This window comes from Bombina bombina, chromosome 3, assembly GCF_027579735.1.
Source record: "Bombina bombina isolate aBomBom1 chromosome 3, aBomBom1.pri, whole genome shotgun sequence".
Lineage (NCBI taxonomy): Eukaryota > Metazoa > Chordata > Amphibia > Anura > Bombinatoridae > Bombina > Bombina bombina.
Window position 1 is genome coordinate 634,761,326 of NC_069501.1, and position 24,305 is coordinate 634,785,630.

Here is a 24,305-nt window from a genome sequence, read left to right on the forward strand (position 1 = left end):
CAGATTAATTTTTAGGTGACCGTCATCATTCTGACTTATCTGTTTCTGATGAGGTTTTTTCCGGTTCAGAAGATTCTACCTCAGATATTGATACTGATAAATCTTCATATTTATTTAAGATGGAGTATATTCGTTCATTACTTAAAGAAGTTTTGATTGCTTTAGATATGGAGGAATCCACTCCTCTTGATACTAAAACTGCTAAACGTTTAAATTCGGTTTATAAACCTCATGTATTAATTCCGGAAGTTTTTCCAGTTCCTGATGCTATCTCAGATGTGATTGCTAGGGAGTGGGATAGTCTGGGTACTTCATTTACTCCTTCTCCAAGGTTTAAGAAATTGTACCCTGTGCCATCTGATAGATTGGAATTTTGGGATAAAGTCCCTAAAGTCGATGGGGCTATCTCTACTCTAGCCAAACGTACTGCTATTCCTACGGCAGATAGCACTTTGTTTAAAGATCCTTTAGATAGGAAAATTGAATCTTTTTTGAGAAAAGCTTATTTATGTTCAGGTAATCTACTTAGACCTGCTATCTCTTTGGCTGATGTTGCTGCAGCTTCAACTTTTTGGTTGGAAACTTTAGCGCAACAAGTGACAGATCATATTACATATAGCATTGTTAAACTTCTTCAACACGCTAATAACTTTGTCTGTGATGCCATTTTTGATATCATTAGAGTTGATGTCCGGTATATGTCTTTAGCTAGACAAGCTTTATGGCTTAAATCCTCGAATGTAGATATGACTTCTAAGTCAACTTTGCTTTCTCTCTCTTTCCAAGTTAATAAATTGTTTGGTTCTCAGTTGGATTCTATAATTTCGACTGTTACTGGAGGGAAGGGTGTCTTTTTGCCTCAGGGCAAAAAATCTAAAGGTAATTACAGGGCTGCTAATCGTTTTCGTTCCTTTCGTCAGAATAAGGAGCAGAAGCCCGATCCTTCCCCTAAAGGAACAGTTTCCGGTTGGAAATCTAATCCAGTCTGGAATAAATCCAAGCCTTCCGGAAAGTCTAAACCAGCCCCTAAATCCGCATGAAGGTGCGGCCCTCATTCCAGCGTAGCTGGTAGGGGGCAGGTTACGATTTTTCAAAGATGTTTGGATCAATTCAGTTAACAATCTTTGGATTCAGAACATGGTTTCACAAGGGTACAGAATAGGTTTCAAAGTAAGACCGCCTGTGAGAAGATTCTTTCTCTCACGCATTCCAGTCAATCCAGTAAAGGCTCAGGCGTTTCTGAAATGTGTTTCAGACCTAGAGTTAGCTGCGGTAATTATACCAGTTCCAGTTCTGGAACAGGGTCTGGGGTTTTATTCAAATCTATTCATCGTACCAAAGAAAGAGAATTCTTTCAGACCGGTTCTGGATCTAAAAATATTGAATCGTTATGTAAGGATACCAACATTCAAAATGGTGACTATAAGGACTATTCTGCCTTTTGTTCAGCAAGGGCATTATATGTCTACAATAGACTTACAGGATGCATACCTGCATATTCCAATTCATCCAGATCACTTTCAGTTTCTGAGATTCTCTTTTCTAGACAAGCATTACCAGTTTATTCCTCTTCCATTTGGTCTAGCAACAGCGCCAAGGATCTTTTCGAAGGTTCTCGGTGCCCTTCTCTCTGTAATCAGAGAACAGGGTATTGCGGTATTTCCTTATTTGGACGATATCTTGTTACTTGCTCAGTCTTCACATTCTGCAGAATCTCATACGAATCAACTTGTGTTGTTTCTTCAAACACATGGTTGGAGGATCAATTTACCAAAGAGTTCCTTGATTCCTCAGACAAGAGTAACCTTTTTAGGTTTCCAAATAGATTCAGTGTCCATGACTTTGTCTCTGACAGAAAAGAGACGTCTGAAATTGGTTTCAGCCTGTCGAAGCCTTCAGTCTCAATTGTTCCCTTCGGTAGCATTATGCATGGAGATTTTAGGTCTCATGACTGCTGCATCGGACGCGATCCCTTTTGCTCGTTTTCACACGAGAACACTCCAGCTTTGTATGCTGAACCAGTGGTGCAGGGATTATACAAGGATATCACAAATAATATTCTTAAATCCCAATGTTCGATCATCTCTAATTTGGTGGATGGATCACCATCGTTTAATTCAAGGGGCCTCTTTCATTCGTCCAACCTGGACTGTGATCTCAACAGATGCGAGTCTTTCAGGTTGGGGAGCTGTATGGGGATCTCTGACAGCGCAAGGGGTTTGGGAATCTCAGGAGACGAGATTACCAATCAACATTTTGGAACTCCGTGCGATTTTCAGAGCTCTTCAGTTCTGGCCTCTTCTAAAGAGACAATGTCACGACCGTGGCATATGTCAATCATCAAGGGGGGGGGACTCACAGTCCTCAAGCCATGAAAGAAGTATCTTGGATACTTGTATGGGCGGAATCCAGCTCCTGTCTAATTTCTGCGGTTCATATCCCAGGTGTAGACAATTGGGAAGCGGATTACCTCAGTCGCCAGACGTTACATCCGGGCGAATGGTCTCTTCATTCAGAGGTTTTTCTTCAGATTGTTCGAATCTGGGGTCTTCCAGAAATAGATCTGACGGCCTCTCATTTGAACAAGAAACTTCCCAGGTATCTGTCAAAATCCCGGGATCCTCAGGCGGAAGCAGTGGATGCGTTGTCACTTCCTTGGAATTATCATCCTGCTTATATCTTTCCGCCTCTAGTTCTTCTTCCAAAAGTGATCTCCAAAATTCTATTGGAGTGTTTATTTGTACTGCTGGTGGCTCCAGTATGGCCACAAAGGTTTTGGTTTGCGGATCTCGTTCGGATGGCCAGTTGCCAACCTTGGACACTTCCATTAAGACCAGACCTTCTATCTCAAGGCCCATTTTTCCATCAGGATCTCAAATCATTAAATTTGAAGGTATGGAGATTGAACGCTTGATCCTCAGTCATATAGGTTTCTCTGACTCAGTGATTAACACTATGTTACAGGCTCGTAAATCCGTCTCTAGGAAGATTTATTATCGAGTTTGGAAGACTTACATCTCTTGGTGTTCTTCTTGTAAATTCTCCTGGCATTCTTTTAGAATTCCTAGAATTTTACAATTTCTTCAGGATGGTTTGGATAAAGGTTTGTCTGCAAGTTCTTTGAAAGGACAAATATCTGCTCTTTCTGTTCTCTTTCACAGAAAGATTGCTAATCTTCCTGATATTCATTGTTTTGTACAGGCTTTGTCTCGTATCAAACCTGTCATTAAGTCGATCTCTCCTCCTTGGAGTCTTAATTTGGTTTTGAAAGCTTTGCAGGCTCCTCCGTTTGAGCCTATGCATGCTCTGGACATTAAATTACTTTTCTGGAAAGTATTGTTCCTTTTGGCTATCTCTTCTGCTAGAAGAGTTTCTGAATTATCTGCTCTTTCTTGTGAATCTCCTTTTCTGATTTTTCATCAAGATAAGGCGGTGTTACGGACTTCTTTTCAATTTTTACCTAAGGTTGTGAATTCTAACAACATTAGTAGAGAAATTTTTGTTCCTTCATTATGTCCTAATCCTAAGAATTCTAAGGAAAGATCGTTACATTCTTTGGATGTAGTTAGAGCTTTGAAATACTATGTCGAAGCTACTAAAGATTTTAGGAAGACTTCCAGTCTGTTTGTTATCTTTTCTGGTTCCAGGAAAGGTCAGAAGGCTTCCGCCATTTCCTTGGCGTCTTGGTTAAAGTCTTTGATTCATCATGCTTATGTAGAGTCGGGTAAATCCCCGCCTCAAAGGATTACGGCTCATTCTACTAGGTCAGTTTCTACTTCCTGGGCTTTTAAGAATGAAGCTTCTGTTGATCAGATTTGCAAAGCAGCAACTTGGTCTTCTTTGCATACTTTTACTAAATTCTACCATTTTGATGTGTTTTCTTCTTCTGAAGCAGTTTTTGGTAGAAAAGTACTTCAGGCAGCTGTTTCTGTTTGATTCGTCTGCTTATAATTTCAGTTTTTTTCATTATAAAGATTAAAACTTTTGATTTGGGTTGTGGATTATTTTTTCAGCAGAATTGGCTGTCTTTATTTTATCCCTCCCTCTCTAGTGACTCTTTCGTGGAAGTTCCATATCTTGGGTATCTGCTATCCCATACATCACTAGCTCATGGACTCTTGCTAATTACATGTAAGAAAACATAATTTCTTCTGTTATGTGTGATCAGTCCACGGGTCATCATTACTTCTGGGATATAACTCCTCCCCAACAGGAAATGCAAGAGGATTCACCCAGCAGAGCTGCATATAGCTCCTCCCCTCTACGTCACTCCCAGTCATTCTCTTGCACCCAACGACTAGATAGGATGTGTGAGAGGACTATGGTGATTATTCTTAGTTTTTATGACTTCAATCAAAAGTTTGTTATTTTACAATGGCACCGGAGTGTGTTATTGCCTCTCTGGCAGAGTTTGAAGAAGAATCTACCAGAGTTTTACTATGATTTTAGCCGGAGTCGTTAAGATCATATTGCTGTTCTCGGCCGTCTGAGGAGAGGTAAAGCTTCAGATCAGGGGACAGCGGGCAGATGAATCTGCATAGAGGTATGTAGCAGTTTTTATTTTCTGACAATGGAATTGATGAGAAAATCCTGCCATACCGATAATATGTCATGTATGTATACTTTACTCACTGGAATTACTCTGTAAAAAGTACATTAAACCTTTAATAGGTATTAATTATGTTAAACGTTTTTGCTGGAATGTAGATTCGTTTGCATTTACTGAGGTACTGAGTGAATATATGTTTGGGCACTATTTTTCCACTTGGCAGTTGCTTATTCTAATTGTGACAGTTTCGTTTCTCTCTCACTGCTGTGTGTGAGGGGGAGGGGCCGTTTTTTGGCGCTCTTTGCTACGCATCAAAAATTTCCAGTCAGTTACTCATTGTATTTCCTGCATGTTCCGGTTCATCTCTACAGAACTCAGGGGTCTTCAAAACTTCTTTTGAGGGAGGTAGATTCTCTCAGCAGAGCTGTGAGACTTATATATTGACTGTGATAAAAAACGTTACTCAGTAATTTTTTTTATGCTTTCAGATTTAATTGATTTTGCTTTGCTAATGGGAACAGACCTTTGCTAAATTGTGTTGTTTACAAGGATTGATGCTATAACTGTTTTTCAGTTCGTTATTTCAACTGTCATTTAATCGTTTAGTGCTTCTTTGAGGCACAGTACGTTTTTTGTTAAATAAGACTGTAGCCAAGTTGCAAGTTTAATTGCGAGTGTGTTAAACATGTCTGATTCAGAGGAAGATACCTGTGTCATTTGTTCCAATGCCAAGGTGGAGCCCAATAGAAATTTATGTACTAACTGTATTGATGCTACTTTAAATAAAAGCCAATCTGTACAAATTGAACAAATTTCACCAAACAGCGAGGGGAGAGTTATGCCGACTAACTCACCTCACGTGTCAGTACCTGCATCTCCCGCCCGGGAGGTGCGTGATATTGTTGCGCCCAGTACAGATAACATTACAAGATATGGCTACTGTTATGACTGAAGTTTTGGCTAAATTACCAGAACTAAGAGGCAAGCGTGATCACTCTGGGGTGAGAACAGAGTGCGCTGATAATACTAGGGCCATGTCTGATACTGCGTCACAGCTTGCAGAGCATGAGGACGGAGAGCTTCATTCTGTGGGTGACGGTTCTGATCCAAACAGATTGGATTCAGATATTTCAAATTTTAAATTTAAACTGGAGAACCTCCGGGTATTACTAGGGGAGGTTTTAGCGGCTCTGAATGATTGTAACACAGTTGCAATACCAGAGAAAATGTGTAGGTTGGATAAATATTTTGCGGTACCGGCGAGTACTGATGTTTTTCCTATACCTAAGAGACTTACTGAAATTGTTACTAAGGAGTGGGATAGACCCGGTGTGCCATTCTCACCCCCTCCAATATTTAGAAAAATGTTCCCCATAGACACCACCACACGGGACTTATGGCAAACGGTCCCTAAGGTGGAGGGAGCAGTTTCTACCTTAGCTAAGCGTACCACTATCCCGGTTGAGGATAGCTGTGCTTTTTCAGATCCAATGGATAAAAAACTAGAGGGTTACCTTAAGAAAATGTTTGTTCAACAAGGTTTTATATTGCAACCCCTTGCATGCATCGCGCCGGTCACGGCTGCTGCAGCATTCTGGATTGAATCTCTGGAAGAGAACATTAGTTCAGCTACGCTGGACGATATTACGGACAGGCTTAGAGTCCTTAAACTAGCTAATTCTTTCATTTCAGAAGCCGTAGTACATTTAACTAAGCTTACGGCTAAGAATTCAGGATTCGCCATTCAGGCACGCAGAGCACTGTGGCTAAAATCCTGGTCAGCTGATGTTACTTCTAAATCTAAATTGCTTAATATACCTTTCAAGGGGCAGACCTTATTCGGGCCCGGGTTGAAGGAGATTATCGCTGACATTACAGGAGGTAAAGGCCATGCCCTGCCTCAGGACAAAGCCAAAGCTAAGACTAGACAGTCTAATTTTCGTTCCTTTCGTAATTTCAAAGCAGGAGCAGCATCAACTTCCTCTGCACCAAAACAGGAAGGAGCTGTTGCTCGCTACAGACAAGGCTGGAGACCTAATCAGTCCTGGAACAAGGGCAAGCAGGCCAAGAAACCTGCTGCTGCCCCTAAGACAGCATGAATCGAGGGCCCCCGATCCGGGACCGGATCTGGTGGGGGGCAGACTTTCTCTCTTCGCCCAGGCTTGGGCAAGAGATGTTCAGGATCCCTGGGCGCTAGAGATCATATCTCAGGGATACCTTCTGGACTTCAAATCTTCTCCCCCAAGAGGGAGATTTCATCTGTCAAGGTTGTCAACAAACCAGATAAAGAAAGAAGCGTTTCTACGCTGCGTACAAGATCTTTTATTAATGGGAGTGATCCATCCGGTTCCGCGGTCGGAACAAGGACAAGGGTTTTACTCAAATCTGTTTGTAGTTCCCAAAAAAGAGGGAACTTTCAGGCCAATCTTGGATTTAAAGATCCTAAACAAATTCCTAAGAGTTCCATCGTTCAAAATGGAAACTATTCGGACAATTTTACCCATGATCCAAAGAGGTCAGTACATGACCACAGTGGATTTAAAGGATGCTTACCTTCACATACCGATTCACAAAGATCATTACCGGTATCTAAGGTTTGCCTTTCTAGACAAGCATTACCAATTTGTAGCTCTTCCATTCGGATTGGCTACGGCTCCAAGAATCTTCACAAAGGTTCTGGGTACTCTTCTAGCGGTTCTAAGACCGCGAGGAATTTCGGTAGCTCCATACCTGGACGACATTCTGATACAAGCTCCAAGCTTTCAAACTGCCAAGTCTCATACAGAGTTAGTACTGGCATTTCTAAGGTCGCATGGATGGAAGGTGAACGAAAAGAAGAGCTCTCTCTTTCCACTCACAAGAGTTCCTTTCTTGGGGACACTGATAGATTCTGTAGAAATGAAGATTTACCTAACAGAAGACAGGTTAACAAAGCTTCAAAATGCATGCCGTGTCCTTCATTCCATTCAACACCCGTCAGTAGCTCAATGCATGGAGGTGATCGGCTTAATGGTAGCGGCAATGGACATAGTACCTTTTGCTCGCCTACATCTCAGACCTCTGCAATTGTGCATGCTAAGTCAGTGGAATGGGGATTACTCAGATTTGTCCCCTACTCTGAACCTGGATCAAGAGACCAGAAATTCTCTTCTATGGTGGCTTTCTCGGCCACATCTGTCCAGGGGGATGCCATTCAGCAGGCCAGACTGGACAATTGTAACAACAGACGCCAGCCTACTAGGTTGGGGCGCTGTCTGGAATTCTCTGAAGACTCAGGGATTATGGAATCAGGAGGAGAGCCTCCTTCCAATAAACATTCTGGAATTGAGAGCAGTTCTCAATGCCCTTCTGGCTTGGCCCCAGTTATCAACTCGGGGGTTCATCAGGTTTCAGTCGGACAACATCACGACTGTGGCTTACATCAACCATCAGGGAGGGACAAGAAGCTCCCTAGCAATGATGGAAGTATCAAAAATAATTCGCTGGGCAGAGTCTCACTCGTGCCACCTGTCAGCAATCCACATCCCGGGAGTGGAGAACTGGGAGGCGGATTTCTTGAGTCGTCAGACTTTTCATCCGGGAGAGTGGGAACTTCATCCGGAGGTCTTTGCCCAAATACTTCGACGTTGGGGCAAACCACAAATAGATCTCATGGCGTCTCGTCAGAACGCCAAACTTCCTCGCTACGGGTCCAGATCCAGGGATCCGGAAGCAGTTATGATAGATGCCTTGACGGCACCATGGACCTTCAGGATGGCTTATGTGTTTCCACCCTTCCCGATGCTTCCTCGATTGATTGCCAGAATCAAACAGGAGAGAGCATCAGTGATTCTAATAGCACCTGCATGGCCACGCAGGACTTGGTATACAGATCTAGTGGACATGTCATCCTGTCCGCCTTGGTCTCTACCTCTAAGACAGGACCTTCTGATTCAGGGTCCATTCAAATATCAAAACCTAACTTCTCTGAAGCTGACTGCTTGGAAATTGAACGCTTGATCTTATCAAAGCGTGGTTTTTCTGAGTCAGTTATTGATACCTTAATACAGGCTAGGAAGCCTGTTACTAGAAGGATTTACCATAAAATATGGCGTAAATGCTTATATTGGTGCGAATCCAAAGGTTACTCTTGGAGTAAGGTTAGGATTCCTAGGATATTGTCTTTTCTACAAGAAGGTTTAGATAAGGGTTTATCGGCTAGTTCTTTAAAGGGACAGATCTCAGCTCTGTCCATTTTGTTGCACAAGCGTCTGTCAGAAAATCCAGACGTCCAGGCTTTTTGTCAAGCTTTAGCTAGGATCAAGCCTGTGTTTAAAACTGTTGCTCCACCATGGAGTTTAAACCTGGTTCTTAACGTTTTACAAGGAGTTCCGTTTGAACCCCTTCATTCCATTGACATTAAACTGTTATCTTGGAAAGTTCTATTTTTAATGGCTATTTCTTCGGCTCGGAGAGTCTCTGAGTTATCAGCTCTACATTGTGATTCTCCTTATTTGATTTTTCATTCGGATAAGGTAGTTCTGCGTACAAAACCTGGGTTCTTACCTAAGGTAGTCACTAACAGGAATATCAATCAAGAGATCGTTGTTCCTTCCTTGTGTCCGAATCCTTCTTCAAAGAAGGAACGTCTTCTGCACAATCTGGATGTAGTTCGTGCCCTCAAGTTCTATTTGCAGGCAACTAAGGAATTTCGACAAACGTCTTCCCTGTTTGTCGTGTACTCTGGGCAGAGGAGAGGTCAAAAGGCTTCGGCTACTTCTCTCTCCTTCTGGCTTCGTAGCATAATTCGTTTAGCCTATGAGACTGCTGGACAGCAGCCTCCTGAAAGAATTACAGCTCATTCTACTAGAGCTGTGGCTTCCACTTGGGCCTTTAAGAATGAGGCCTCTGTTGAACAGATTTGCAAGGCTGCAACTTGGTCTTCGCTCCATACTTTTTCCAAATTTTACAAATTTGACACTTTTGCTTCTTCGGAGGCTATTTTTGGGAGAAAGGTTCTTCAGGCAGTGGTTCCTTCTGTATAATGAGCCTGCCTAGCCCTCCCGTCATCCGTGTACTTTTGCTTTGGTATTGGTATCCCAGAAGTAATGATGACCCGTGGACTGATCACACATAACAGAAGAAAACATAATTTATACTTACCTGATAAATTCCTTTCTTCTGTTGTGTGATCAGTCCACGGCCCGCCCTGTTTTTTTAAGGCAGGCAAATATTTTCTAAATTATACTACAGTCACCTCTTCACCCTTGGTTTCTCCTTTCTCGTTGGTCCTTGGTCGAATGACTGGGAGTGACGTAGAGGGGAGGAGCTATATGCAGCTCTGCTGGGTGAATCCTCTTGCATTTCCTGTTGGGGAGGAGTTATATCCCAGAAGTAATGATGACCCGTGGACTGATCACACAACAGAAGAAAAGAATTTATCAGGTAAGTATAAATTATGTTTTATGTAAGAACTTACCTGATAAATTAATTTCTTTCATATTAGCAAGAGTCCACGAGACCCACCCTTTTTTTGTGGTGGTTATGATTTTTTTGTATAAAGCACAATTATTCCAATTCCTTATTTTTTGATGCTTTCGCTCCTTTCTTATCACCCTACTTCTTGGCCATTTGTTAAACTGAATTGTGGGTGTGGTGAGGGGTGTATTTATAGGCATTTTAAGGTTTGGGAAACTTTGCCCCTCCTGGTAGGAATGTATATCCCATACGTCACTAGCTCATGGACTCTTGCTAATATGAAAGAAATGAATTTATCAGGTAAGTTCTTACATAAATTATGTTTTTCAAAGGTAAAATAAGCTATTAATCCATCTCCATATACCTACGAAAATATATAACCATGGCCTCACTAACAGAAGTCTTAACACTTGACTCAAACGATGTAAAATACAGGACTGTTAATAAGTTTTAACATATATACATTTTAGCATAATATAGCTTTGTAAACAACATATTTTCCTAATCATTTTAGAAAACATTTTTATACAATACATATTAATGTGAAAACATATACAGGTGGCCCTCGTTTTACAACGGTTCAATTTACACCGTTTCAGAATAACAACCTTTTTTTCCAGTCATGTGACTGCTATTGAAAAGCATTGAGAAGCAGTGCATTTATTAAAATAGCAGGTAGGTGGAGCTGTCCGCTTGTGTTGCAGCAAAGCCAAGCAAGCTGAAATTAATCCTTTTAACCTGAGCTATCGAGCAGATTTCAAAGGAACAAGATCTTCCTGTCTATAACTCAGTCCAGATTGGAATGCATAGAAAGAACTGTTTGCAGAAAAATGCAAGTGAAGTCTGTGTTGTTTGATTATTTTATTAGGTTTTTAATTCTGTTTAGCAAATGTTTTTGTTCATTTAACTTAGTTTAATTATATATTTTATGTTGTGTGATTATTTTATTAGGTTTATAATGCTGTTTGGCATTTAAAGTCTTCATTTCAAAGCTTTAAAAATAATGTATTAAGTGTTACTTATGACAATTTTGAGAGGGGCCTGGAACCTATCTCCCTCACTTCCTATTGACTTACATTATAAACTGGGTTTCAATTTACAACGGTTTCGATTTACAACCATTCCTTCTGGAACCTAACCCCGGTGTAAGCTGAGGGCTACCTGTATATGTATAGCGCTCATGTCTAGATTTAAGTTAATATGATTATACAAAAAAATAGTTGTAAAGTGTTACTTAAAACAGTACTAGAATTTTGACACGACAATTCATTAAATAGTAACTCGCTCAGAGAAATCTATAAATGAATGAAAGAAAGTGATGGGTAATCATAAACACTCACAACTTCTCCAAATAAATGTTACTCTAATGTTTACAGTATCAATCAAAAACTTCCTAGAATCTAACGATTCCCTTCTGGGTATAAATGTAATCTGTTTATTTGTATATATATATAGCAACACTGCACTCCATTGCTCTAGATTCTCAGACTTATATTTTCTCATATGTACCAGTTACTTAACACACTAATGTATAAAATAAATAAATAAGTGTGATCTCTATTGAATACCTAGGCCCAGAAATTCTACTCCCAAAAATTGATCAGATCAAACTCTGAATTTAATCCATTGGGAATCCTTGTTCTGAGCCTGTGTATCCAATAAGCCTCTCTTCTGTATAACAATTTTTCTTTATCACTTCCTCTGGACTTACACTTCACCAGTTCAATAATTTTCCATTTAAAGGAATTGGTTCTACTACCATGCTCTCTCTTGAAATGTTGCACCAGGGGTGTGGTGAGTTTGCCAGCTTTGATATTTGTTAAATGCTCCCTGATCCTTTCTCTGGTTTCTCTTGTTGTAAGTCCTGTATATTGCACCCCACATTCAATGCAGGTAATGAGATATACAGCGTAGCAGGATCTACAATTTGAGCAAGAGGAATGATCAATTTTTTCCCCAGTTACAGTACTCTCAAATCAATCACCTTGTTGTAAAAATTCACACGCTGTACATTGCAAATAACTGCATTTATAAGTGCCTTTAAATCTTAACCAAGAATAATTTGGTTTTTCAGATTTTAGTTGTGTGGGTGCTAATATATTGCCTATACTCCTCTCTCTTCTAAAGGCATATCTACAGCCTTTTGGTATTATATGTGACAACTTGTCATCTGCTTGCAGCATGGAGAAGTGCTTTCTTAGTATATTACAAATTTGATGATATTGTAAACTATATTCAGTAATGAAGGATACTCCTTAAAAAATTATCGTTGATTCTTTATGTTTAAAAAAAGTTTTTCGGTCGGTCGCTGCAATTCTATCTTTGGAAGCTTTAATCTCACTATGCTTGTATCCTCTTTTGAGAAACCTCTCCTCCAGCTCCAGAGCTTGTCTTTCAAATTCTGAGTCCAAAGTACAATTTCTCCTTAATCTAATAAACTGTCCATTCAGGACAGATCTAAAGACCTGTTTCGGATGACTGCTCTGGGCATGGAGGAGAGTGTTCCCCGCTATTGGTTTCCTGTACACTTTGGTGATCACTTTCCCATCATTAGTGCCTGACATGTTCACATCTAAATAGTTGATGCTTTCACTATTAAATTCATAGGTGAACTTAATGCCAGTATCATTAGTATTAAGGGTCTCAACAAATCCAGCTGCCTCCACATCACTACCTTTCCAGATGACCAAAATGTCATCTATGTATCTTTTGTAGTACAAAACCTTCTCTTTCCAGCCTCCATCACCCGCATAGATGTGGGAAAGTGGGTCTTCTAAATAAATTTATTCATCAGGGTTTCCTTTATCAACCAACAACTTGCATTGTTCCGGTTATTACTGCAGCAGCTTTTTGGTTTGATGCTCTAGAAGAGTCTCTGAAGGTTGAGACCCCTTTTAGAGGACATTTTGGATAGAATTAAGGCTCTCAAGCTAGCTAATTCTTTTATTACATATGCCGCCTTTCAAATTGCTAAGTTTGCGGCAAAAAATGCAGGATTTGCCATTTTAGCGCGTAGAGCGTTATGGTTAAAAATCATGGTCTGCTGATGTGTCATCTAAATCTAAGCTTTTAGCTATTCCTTTCAAGGGTAAGACCCTATTCGGGCCTGAGTTGAAGGAAATAATTTCTGACATTACTGTAGGTAAAGGTCACGCCCTACCTCAGGATAAGTCAGTTAAGATGAGGGGGTAAACAAAATAATTATCGTTCCTTTCGAAATTTTAAAGGACGTACCCTCTGCTTCCTCTTCCTCCACAGAGCAGGAAGGGAATTTTGCTCAGTCCAAGTCTGTCTGGAGACCCAACCAGGCTTGGAACAAGGGTAAATGACTGTTACAAAGACAGCATGAAAGGGCAGCCCCCGATCCGGGACCGGATCTAGTAGGGGGCAGACTTTCTTTCTTTGTCCAGACTTGGGCAAGAGATGTTCAGGACCCCTGGGCACTGGAAATCGTGACCCACGGGTATCAACTGGAATTAAAGGATTTTCTCCCAAGAGGGAGATTTCTTCTTTCACGATTGTCTATAGACCAGATAAAAAGAGAGGCGTTCTAACGTTGTGTAAAAGACCTCTCCACTATGGGAGTAATTCGTCCCGTTCCAGGGATTTTACTCAAATCTTTTCGTGGTTCCCAATAAAGATGGAACGTTCAGACCTATTTTAGATCTCAAGAGTCTAAACAAGTTTCTCAGAGTTCCATCTTTCAAGATGGAGACTATCTGAACAATTTTACCAATGATCCAGGAGGGTCAATATATGACTACAGTGGACTTGAAGGATGCATACCTTCATATTCCTATTCACAAGGATCATCATCAGTACCTAAGGTTTGCCTTCCTGGACAAACATTTTCAGTTCGTGGCTCTTCCCTTCGGGTTGGCCACAGCACCCAGGATCTTCACAAAGGTTCTAGGGTCCCTTCTGCTGGTTCTCAGACCGCGGGGCATAGCAGTGGCGCCTTATCTGGATGATATTTTGATTCAGGCGTCCACTTATCTGACGAAATTTCATACAGACACCGTTGTCTTTTCTGAGAACTCACGAATGGAGGGTGAACCTAGAAAAGAGTTCACTAGTTCCACGGATAAGGGTTCCCTTCTTGGGAACTCTGACTCTGTAGACATTAAGATATTTCCGACGGAGATCAGAAAATCAAAAATTCTAAATACTTGCCGAGCCCTTCAGTCCAATCCTCTGCCATCAGTGGCTCAGTGTATGGAGGTAATTGGATTAATGGTAGCGGCAATGGACATCATTCTGTTTGCTCGTTTTCATCTCAGACCACTGCAGCTGTGCATGCTCGGACAGTGGAATGGGGACTATGCAAATTTATCTCCTCCGATTAATCTGGATCAAGAGCCCAGAGACTTTCTTCTTTGGTGGTTGTCGCCGGATCTGTCCCAGGGGACGTGTTTCTGCAGACCCTCTTGGGTGATAGTGACAACGGACGCCAGCCTACTGGGCTGGGGTGCAGTCTGGAATTCCCTGAAGGCTCAGGGTGTCTGGACTCAGGTGGAGTCTCTACTTCCAGTCAATATTCTGGAATTGAGAGCAATATTCAATGCGCTTCAGGCATGGCCTCAGTTGGCTTCGGCCAAATTCATCAGATTCCAGTCGGACAATATCACGACTGTGGCTTATATCAATCATCAGGGGGGGAACGAGGAGTTCCTTGGCGATGATGGAAGTATCCAAGATAATTTGATGGGCGGAGGCCCACTCTTGTTATCTGTCGGCAATCTACATCCCAGGAGTGGAGAACTGGGAAGCGGATTTTCTAAGTCGACTTTTCATCCAGGCGAGTGGGAACTCCACCCGGAGGTGTTTGCCTCACTGATTCTCCGATGGGGCAGACCGGAATTGGATCTGATGGCATCTCGACAGAATGCCAAGCTTCCAAGATACTGATCCAGGTCGAGGGATCCTCAGTCCGAACTGATAGATGCCTTGGCAGTTCAGCCTAGCTTATGTGTTAACATCGTTTCCTCTCTTTCCACGTGTGATTGCTCGGATCAAACAGTAGAGAGCTTCAGTAATTCTGATTGCACCTGCGTGGCCACGCAGGACTTGGAGCTTGGTATGCGGATCTAGTGGACATGTCCTCTCTGCCACCGTGGAAACTTCCATTGAGACAGGACCTTCTCATTTAAGGACCTTTCTAACATCCAAATCTAAATTCTCTGCAGCTGACTGCTTGGAGATTGAACGCTTGATTTTATCGAAGTGGGGATTCTCAGATTCGGTCATTAGATACTTTGATACAGGCACGTAAGCCTGTCACTAGAAAGATCTATCATAAGATATGGCGTAAATATCTTTTTTTTGGTGTGAATCCAAGGGCTACTCATGGAGTAAAGTTAGGATTCCCAGGATTCTGCCTTTTCTCCAAGAAGGATTGGAGAAAGGGTTATCAGCGAGTTCCTTAAAGGGACAGTTTTCTGCTTTGTCAATTTTGCTACACAAAAGTTTTGCAGATGTTCAGTCTTTTTTTATCAGGCTCTAACCAGAATTAAGCCTGTATTTAGACAAATTACTCCAACCTGGAGTTTGAATTTAGTTCTTAATGTTCTTCAAGGGGTTCCGTTTGAACCCATGCATTCCATAGATATTAAATTGTTATCTTGGAAAGTTTTTTGTTTTTGGTTGCTATTTCTTCTGCTCGTAGAGTTTCTGAGCTTTCAGTGTTACAATGTGATTTGCCTTATCTTATCTTTCATTCTTATAAGGTGGTTTTGCGTACCAAACCTGGATTCCTTCCTAAGGTTGTTTCAAATAAGAATATTAATCAGGAAATTGTTGTTCCTTCCTTGTGTCCTAATCATTCTTATAAGAAGGAGCGTCTGTTACATAACCTGGACGTCGTCCGTGCCTTGAAGTTTTACTTGCAGGCGACTAAGGATTTCCGTAAATCATCTTCATTATTCATTGTTTATTCTGGAAAGCGTAGGGGTCAGAAAGCTACGGCTACCTCTTTCTTTTTGGCTGAGGAGTATCATCCGCCTGGCATATGGCTGCATCCGTCTGCACCTTTGGCTTTCTCTTCCTAACTTCGGTCGAATGACTGGAGGTGGAGGGAAGGGATGAGCTATATATACAGCTCTGCTGTGGTGCTCTTTGCCACTTCCTGTTAGCAGGAGGATAAATACCACAAGTAAGGATGAAATCTGTGGACTCGTCATATCGTAGAAGAAATTAATTTATCAGGTAAGCATAAATTTACTTTTTATCTTGCTCACATTTCCAAGGGATTTGCATTTTTTTGCATCCAACAGGAAAAATTTAGAGCTAACAATGTGCTCCATATTTTCTTGTGACCAAGCTAAATTTAGGACTGAAAATGTTTGTTGTTGAATGGCCACAACTCTGTCCTCTGTGGGGTAAGAACAGCATACAGAGATCTCTCTGCAGCCTTACCTAAACCTGGCACTTTGCACTGCACAATCTTAGGAAATATTTCATTAATATCCATAAATTTATATGCAGCTTCTGAAATATTGATCATGGGTTCTCATGTGTTAAGAAGTTGGCCATTACTGATCTAGAGTATTGAAGCTAAAAATCTAAATTAAATAGTCTATGTATTGTGTGCCATCACTCAGCATGTGAAAAAAAATGTGTTAACTTTAAGAGCGAATATCCTGTTACCAGTTCCCCTCTTATTTTTAGCTCCTGTTTTCACAGTTGATGTGCAATGTACACAAAAATGGATGAAGTTTTCTTCTGTATCTGACTGCTTCAATAGTGACAACACTAATCATCATGGTGGAAAGATGCCAAGAAAATTTGCTAACCAGGTGGTGGATAAAGTGTGGCAAGAATGTAACCTGAACAAAGCTCAAAACAAGTAAGTAGTCTTTTCTTGGTTTAATTGTTAATCTATGGTTGTTTTATAAGCTATTTAGTCCGTTATCAATTTGTTTTCTATGAGGTGGTGTCCCTGTCATTCAACAAAGCTACAATAGATTTTGTGAGCAAGTGATATTAGTTGTGCATATTCATATATTTTCTGTTAGTTTTAATATTTAGTTAGTTTAAAAGTTTAACATGTTTCATGTGAAAGATTAACGTACTATTGTTGTTTTTTTTTATATTCATATTTTTTTTTTCTTCCTTCATATTCATGAGTTTTTTTTCTTCTTTAATGTCTATTAAATTTACACATTTGAGGGTGTCATTAATCTAGAACAGCATAGAAATTCAAAACGGAAAAAGAGGAGCACAGGTAAAGCACTTAAAGCATTTATTTTAGATATAATAAGCAGCACATAAAAACAATAAAAAATACTTGCAAGTACAGGGCAAGCGGTATGACGCGTTTCGGCCTAAGCCGCCATCAGATACCTAAATATCCACTGGTACTATAGCCTTTTTATAGGCATCTGTTATGCTGATTAGGAACACCTGTTAATCATTGATGAAAAGCACGCATGTGTGCATATACACTCTTTTGTTATTTAACTCTTGAATCCCTATTATTAAACCTCTATATAACAATTACCATAATATTTAGTAAAAAAATCACGTATTAGTATGTATCTGCATATGACTAATACACTCCAACCTCTATCTACCATTATGTGTTATTTCCATTTACTCCGTATTTTCAATGGCCCAAAAATATGCCCTAAAGACATATCTTAAAGGGACAGTCTAGTCAAAATTAAACTTTCATGATTCAGATAGGGCATGCAATGTTAAACAAGTTTCCAATTTACTTCTATTATCTAATTTGCTCAATTCTTTAGATATCCTTGGTTGAAGAAATAGCAATGCATATGTGTGAGCCAATCACTCAAGGCCTCTAGGTGCTGCAACCAATCAGCAGCTACTGAGCATATCTAGATATGCTTTTCAGCAAGTGATATCAAGAGAATGAAGCAAATTAGATAATAGAAGTAAATTAGAAAGTTGTTTAAAATGACATGCTCTTTCTAAATCACAAAAGAAAAAAAAAATGGCTTTCATGTCCCTTTAAGCACACAGCCAAAACACAATGTTATCTATAACATCACATAGTATGATTATTAACGGTTAGTGAGCTAAAGGTCATGATCAGATATATACCTTAAACTATTAATCTAGAACAGTGCTGGCCTCTAGCATATGTTATGTTCCTTATTTTGTGTAAATCAGGCCTGTACAGCTTTTTATAAAAAAAAATTGTAATATCATTGTGAAAGAAAACTGAAGTGCCTTAATCACAAATTGACTCACTTGGTCTTTCTTCAGACTTTGAAAATGTTATGTTGTACAACTATATCTTGTTCTGATATGTTTTCAATATTGTTAGGATTCATTTTCATGTACTTGCAAATACTAAATGTTAGAATAAGAATATAGACTAACCCGTTAAATGGCCATTGAAGATTTTAAAAAATGTGGCTGAAAACTGTGTTGCCGAACTTAAAGGTTTGTAGTTTGACCAATACTGCCAAGAAGGACCTAAAAGCAAAATCTTCAACATGCTGCAAATGGCCTACTCCAGCTATTTGATTTACAGAAGCAACAGATTTTGTTTCCAATGGCATGGAGAGTCCACAATTCCATTCAATTACTGTTGGGAAATTCAACTCCTGGCCACCAGGAGGAGGCAAAGACACCCCAGCAAAGCTTAAGTATCCCTCCCCACACTACCCAGTCATTCTTTGCCTCTGTAACAAGGAGGAAGCGAAGATAGTGCTCTGAAGAAAAATGTAACTAAGTCCTTTAATGGGTAGCTTCCCTTAAAGTTGAACTGGGGTATTACTGTGTCCATGTAATCTTCTTGAGTAATTTGTAGCTGTTAGCTGTTGGAGGTCGCAGGGAGGCTTCTCTGTTCTCTCTCCAGCAATCTATGCTAACACTCATCTGGCAACCAGGGTTAGTTATTATGCTTTCCTTTGAATTCAGGTCCCTGTCAGAAGTCTGGATGAAGCTGTCAGATCTGGAAATGCTGTGACTGCTCCACAGCATAGATCATGGAGGGTAAGTCCATTTTATATTTTATTCATGCCGGTCATGTGTGGGACACAAAAATGCAGGGGACTTTGCCAGGTGACCTGTTGGTACCTATTTACCTCTTTGAAGTGATCAGGGGAATTTTATAATATCCTTCTTAGGATATTCTCTATTGTGAGCAGCTGGGGTATTCTCTCTCTCATGGAGGTGGGGAAGTAAGTTGTTCTTGATTTCTTTTGCATGATGTACCGAGTCCACGGATTCATCCTAACTTGTGGGATATTGTCCTTCCTGACAGGAAGTAGCAAAGAGAGCACTACAGCAGAGCTGTCTATATAGCTCCCCCCTTAACTCCACCCCCCAGTCATTCTCTTTGCTGGCTCTAAGCAGGAGTAAAGAGAAGAAGTGTTAAGCTGTTAGTTTTATTTGATCTTCATTCAAGTGTTTGTTATTTTTAAATGGTACCGGTGTTGTACTATTTACTCTCAGGCAGGACATAGATGAAGATTTCTGCCAGGAGGATTATGATCTTTGCATTTGTAATTAAGGTCCACTGCTGTTCCCACAGAAGCTGAGGAGTACAGGAAAACTTCAGTGTGAGGAACGTTTTTTTTGCTATACAGCAATGTTCAGTCATATTTTCTGCAGAGACTGTGTTAACTCAGAAAGGCTGACAGTGTCCCCATTAGGGGAAGGGTAAGCAGTAATCCTAGTGTTATCAGAGGTTTTACTAGCTTGCATAAAGGATTCATTTTTTGTGGGCACTCAGTTTATGTGAATTTGGGACAAACGTTTTTGTGTCTGGGAGTAACATTTTCTGTTTTATGGGACATTTGCTTGAGGTTTCTTTGGGGTTGTTTATAACCCACATGGCTTTCAGGCAGGGTTTTTTTAGTTTTGTTTAGGCCCCAGCAACATCGAGTGAGGTGGGCAGGGCCTACATTTACAAGCGGCAAGCAACTTCTCCTGAGGTCCTGAGAGTCTTCTGAGGGACTAATTGAAGCTTTAAACCCCATATTATCACTTCCTAAGGGCAGGTAGGGCCACAGCAGAGCTGTGGCAAGTTGCTAATAGGGTTTTTTAAACGGTTTTAGACAAATTTCAATCCGTTTTTTTCATTTGGGCGTCTATTGCTTTTTTACTTGTGGTGCAATCCTTCTAAAGCTTAGTGGGTACACTGTTAAAATTACAGAAAAATTGAAGCAATTTTAACCTGTTTTGCAGTTTGTGTATGCCTTTTCTCTTGTTAAGTGTAGTCAGTCCACGGGTCATCCATTACTTATGGAATATATATCTCTTCCTAACAGGAAGCTGCAAGAGGATCACCCAAGCAGAGCTGCTATATAGCTCCTCCCCTCACATGTCATATTCAGTAATTCTCTTGCAGCCTAACTAAAGATAGGTCGCTGTGAGAGGTCTGTGGTGTTTTTTAACTTAGTTTATTTCTACAATCAAAAGTTTGTTATTTTAAATGGCACGGAGTGTGCTGTTTATTCTCAGGCAGCATTAGAAGAAGAATCTGCCTGCGTTTTCTATGATCTTAGCAGACGTAACTAAGATCCACTGGCTGTTCTCATCTGAGGAGTGAGGTAACTTCAGAGAAGGGGAATAGCATGCAGGGCCCCCCTGCAAATGAGGTATGTGCAGTAAATTATTTTTCTGAGGAATGGAATTGACTGAGAAAATACTGCTGATACCAATGTAACGTAAGTTCAGCCTTAAATGCAGTGATAGTGACTGGTATTAGGCTGATGAGTGTGTGTACACTGAATGTATTTTTCTAAGGAATGGAATTGACTCTGAAAATACTGTTAATACTGAAATAATGTATGAGCCTTAACTGCAGTATAAGCAACTGGTAGCAGGCTTATTAATAACAATTCATAACTTTTCAAATGTATGTTTAAAACGTTTACTGGCATGTTAATCTTTTTTTGTGAGGTACTTGGTGATAAAACTTATTGGGGCATGATTTTTACCACATGGCCATCTTTGTTTTCTGCATAGAAACAGTTATCTGAGCTTCCCCACTGTTGTAATATGAGTGGGAGGGGCCTATTTTAGCGCTTTTTTGCGCAGTAAAAATTCAGTCACAATCTGTCTACTTCATCCTCCATGATCCAGATCGTCTCTAGAGAGCTCAGGGGTCTTCAAAATTCATTTTGAGGGAGGTAATCAGTCACAGCAGACCTGTGACAGTGTGCTTTGACTGTGAGAAAAAAGTTAATTATTAAATTGTTATCCGTTTTTGGGTATTAAGGGGTTAATCATCCATTTGCTGGTGGGTGCAATCCTTTGCTAACTTAATACATTTACTGTGAAAAACTGGTTGCTATAACTATTTTGGTTCATTGTTATTTCAACTGTGACAGCTTTTTGTGCTTCTTAAAGGCACAGTAGCGTTTTTTATATTGCTTGTAAATTTATTTAGAAAAGTATTTCCAAGCTTGCTAGTCTCATTGCTAGTCTGTTTAAACATGTCTGACACAGATGAATCTCTTTGTTCACTATGTTTAAAGGCCAATGTGGAGCCCAATAGAAATTTTGTGTACTAATTGCATTGATGCTACTTTAAATAAAAGTCAATCTTTACATGTAAAGTAATTATCACCAGACAACGAGGGGGAAGTTATGCCGACTAACTCTCCTCACGTGTCAGTACCTTCGCCTCCCGCTCAGGAGGTGCGTGATTTTGTGGCGCCAAGTACATCAGGGAGGCCCTTACAAATCACTTTGCAAGACATGGCTACTGTTATGACAGAAGTATTATCTAAATTGCCAGAATTAAGGGGCAAGCGCGATAGCTCTGGGTTAAGGACAGAGCGCGCGGATGAGGTGAGAGCCATGTCAGATACTGCGTCACAGTTTGCAGAACGTGAAGACGGAGAGCTTCATTCTGTGGGTGACGGATCTGATCCAGGGAGACTGGATTCAGAGATTTCTAATTTTAAATTTAAGCTTGAGAACCTCCGCATATTGCTAGGGGAGGTATTAGCGGCTCTGAATGATTGTAACACGGTTGCAATTCCAGAAAAATTATGTAGGTTGGATAAATACTATGCGGTACCTGTGTGTACTGACGTGTTTCCTATACCTAAAAGGCTTACAGAGATTATTAGCAAGGAATGGGATAGACCTGGTGTGCCTTTTTCCCCTCCTCCCATATTTAGGAAAATGTTTCCTATAGACGCCACCACACGAGACTTATGGCAGACGGTCCCTAAGGTGGAGGGAGCAGTTTCTACTTTAGCTAAGCGTACCACTATCCCGGTGGAGGATAGTTGTGCCTTTTCAGATCCAATGGATAAGAAATTAGAGGGTTACCTTAAGAAAATGTTTGTTCAACAAGGTTTTATCTTACAGCCCCTTGCATGCATTGCGCCTGTCACTGCTGCGGCGGCATTCTGGTTTGAGTCTCTGGAAGAGGCCATTCGCACAGCTCCATTGGATGAAATTATGAACAAGCTTAAAGCACTTAAGCTAGCTAACGCATTTGTTTCTGATGCCGTCGTTCATTTAACCAAACTTACGGCTAAGAACTCCGGATTCGCCATCCAAGCGCGCAGAGCGCTATGGCTTAAATCCTGGTCAGCTGACGTGACTTCTAAATCTAAATTGCTTAATATTCCTTTCAAAGGGCAGACCTTATTCGGGCCCGGCTTGAAAGAAATTATAGCTGACATTACGGGAGGTAAGGGCCATGCTCTACCTCAGGACAGTGCCAAATCAAAGGCCAAACAGTCTAATTTTCGTGCCTTTCGTAACTTCAAGGCAGGAGCAGCATCAACTTCCTCCGCTCCAAAACAGGAAGGAGCTGTTGCTCGTTACAGGCAGGGCTGGAAAGTTAACCAGTCCTGGAACAAGGGCAAGCAGGCCAAGAAACCTGCTGCTGCCCCCAAGACAGCATGAAGAGAGGGCCCCCTATCCGGAAACGGATCTAGTGGGGGGCAGACTTTCTCTCTTCGCCCAGGCTTGGGCAAGAGATGTCCAGGATCCCTGGGCGTTGGAGATCATATCTCAGGGATATCTCCTGGACTTCAAAACTTCTCCTCCACGAGGGAGATTTCATCTTTCAAGGTTATCAGCAAACCAAGTAAAGAAAGAGGCGTTTCTACGCTGTGTACAAGACCTCTTACTAATGGGGGTGATCCACCCAGTTCCGCGGACGGAACACGGGCAGGGATTCTATTCAAATCTATTTGTGGTTCCCAAGAAAGAGGGAACCTTCAGACCAATCTTGGACTTAAAAATCCTAAACAAATTTCTAAGAGTTCCATCATTCAAAATGGAAACTATTCGAACCATCCTTCCCATGATCCAAGAAGGTCAGTACATGACCACAGTGGACTTAAAGGATGCCTACCTTCACATACCGATTCACAAGGATCCTTATCGGTACCTAAGATTTGCTTTCCTAGACAGGCATTACCAATTTGTAGCTCTTCCCTTCGGATTAGCTACGGCTCCAAGAATCTTTACAAAAGTTCTAGGCTCACTTCTGGCGGTACTAAGACCGCGAGGCATAGCGGTGACTCCGTACCTAGACGACATTCTGATACAAGCGTCAAGTTTTCAAACTGCCAAGTCTCATACAGAGATAGTTCTGGCATTTCTGAGGTCGCATGGGTGGAAGGTGAACGTGGAAAAGAGTTCTCTATTACCACTTACAAGAGTTCCCTTTCTAGGGACTCTTATAGATTCTGTAGAGATGAAAATTTACCTGACAGAGGCCAGGTTATTAAAACTTCTAAATGCTTGCCGTGTCCTTCATTCTATTCCACACCCGTCAGTAGCTCAGTGCATGGAAGTAATCGGCTTAATGGTAGCGGCAATGGACATAGTACCATTTGCGCGCCTGCATCTCAGACCGCTGCAATTGTGCATGCTAAGTCAGTGGAACGGGGATTACTCAGATTTGTCCCCCCTACTAAATCTGGATCAAGAGACCAGAGATTCTCTTCTATGGTGGCTTTCTCGGCCACATCTGTCCAAGGGGATGACCTTTCGCAGGCCAGGTGGACGATTGTAACAACAGACGCCAGCCTTCTAGGCTGGGGGCAGTCTGGAACTCCCTGAAAGCTCAGGGTTTATGGACTCAGGAGGAGAAACTCCTCCCAATAAATATTCTGGAATTAAGAGCAATATTCAATGCTCTCCTAGCTTGGCCTCAGTTAGCAACTCTGAGGTTCATCAGATTTCAGTCGGACAACATCACGACTGTGGCTTACATCAACCATCAAGGGGGAACCAGAAGTTCCCTAGCGATGTTGGAAGTCTCAAAGATAATTCGCTGGGCAGAGTCTCACTCTTGCCACCTGTCAGCGATTTACATCCCAGGCGTGGAGAACTGGGAGGCGGATTT

At 41.1% G+C, this 24,305-nt stretch overlaps 1 protein-coding gene across 1 annotated transcript in view; it reads left to right on the top strand.

The window, feature by feature from the left end:
• Nucleotides 1-24,305, top strand: part of MED13 (mediator complex subunit 13) — a 1,182,528-nt gene that overhangs the window by 173,696 nt on the left and 984,527 nt on the right. Inside the window, exon 7 of the mRNA XM_053707341.1 lies at nt 16,688-16,850. Coding sequence (XP_053563316.1) covers nt 16,688-16,850 — 163 coding nt within the window. The remainder of the gene's footprint in view (nt 1-16,687; nt 16,851-24,305) is intronic.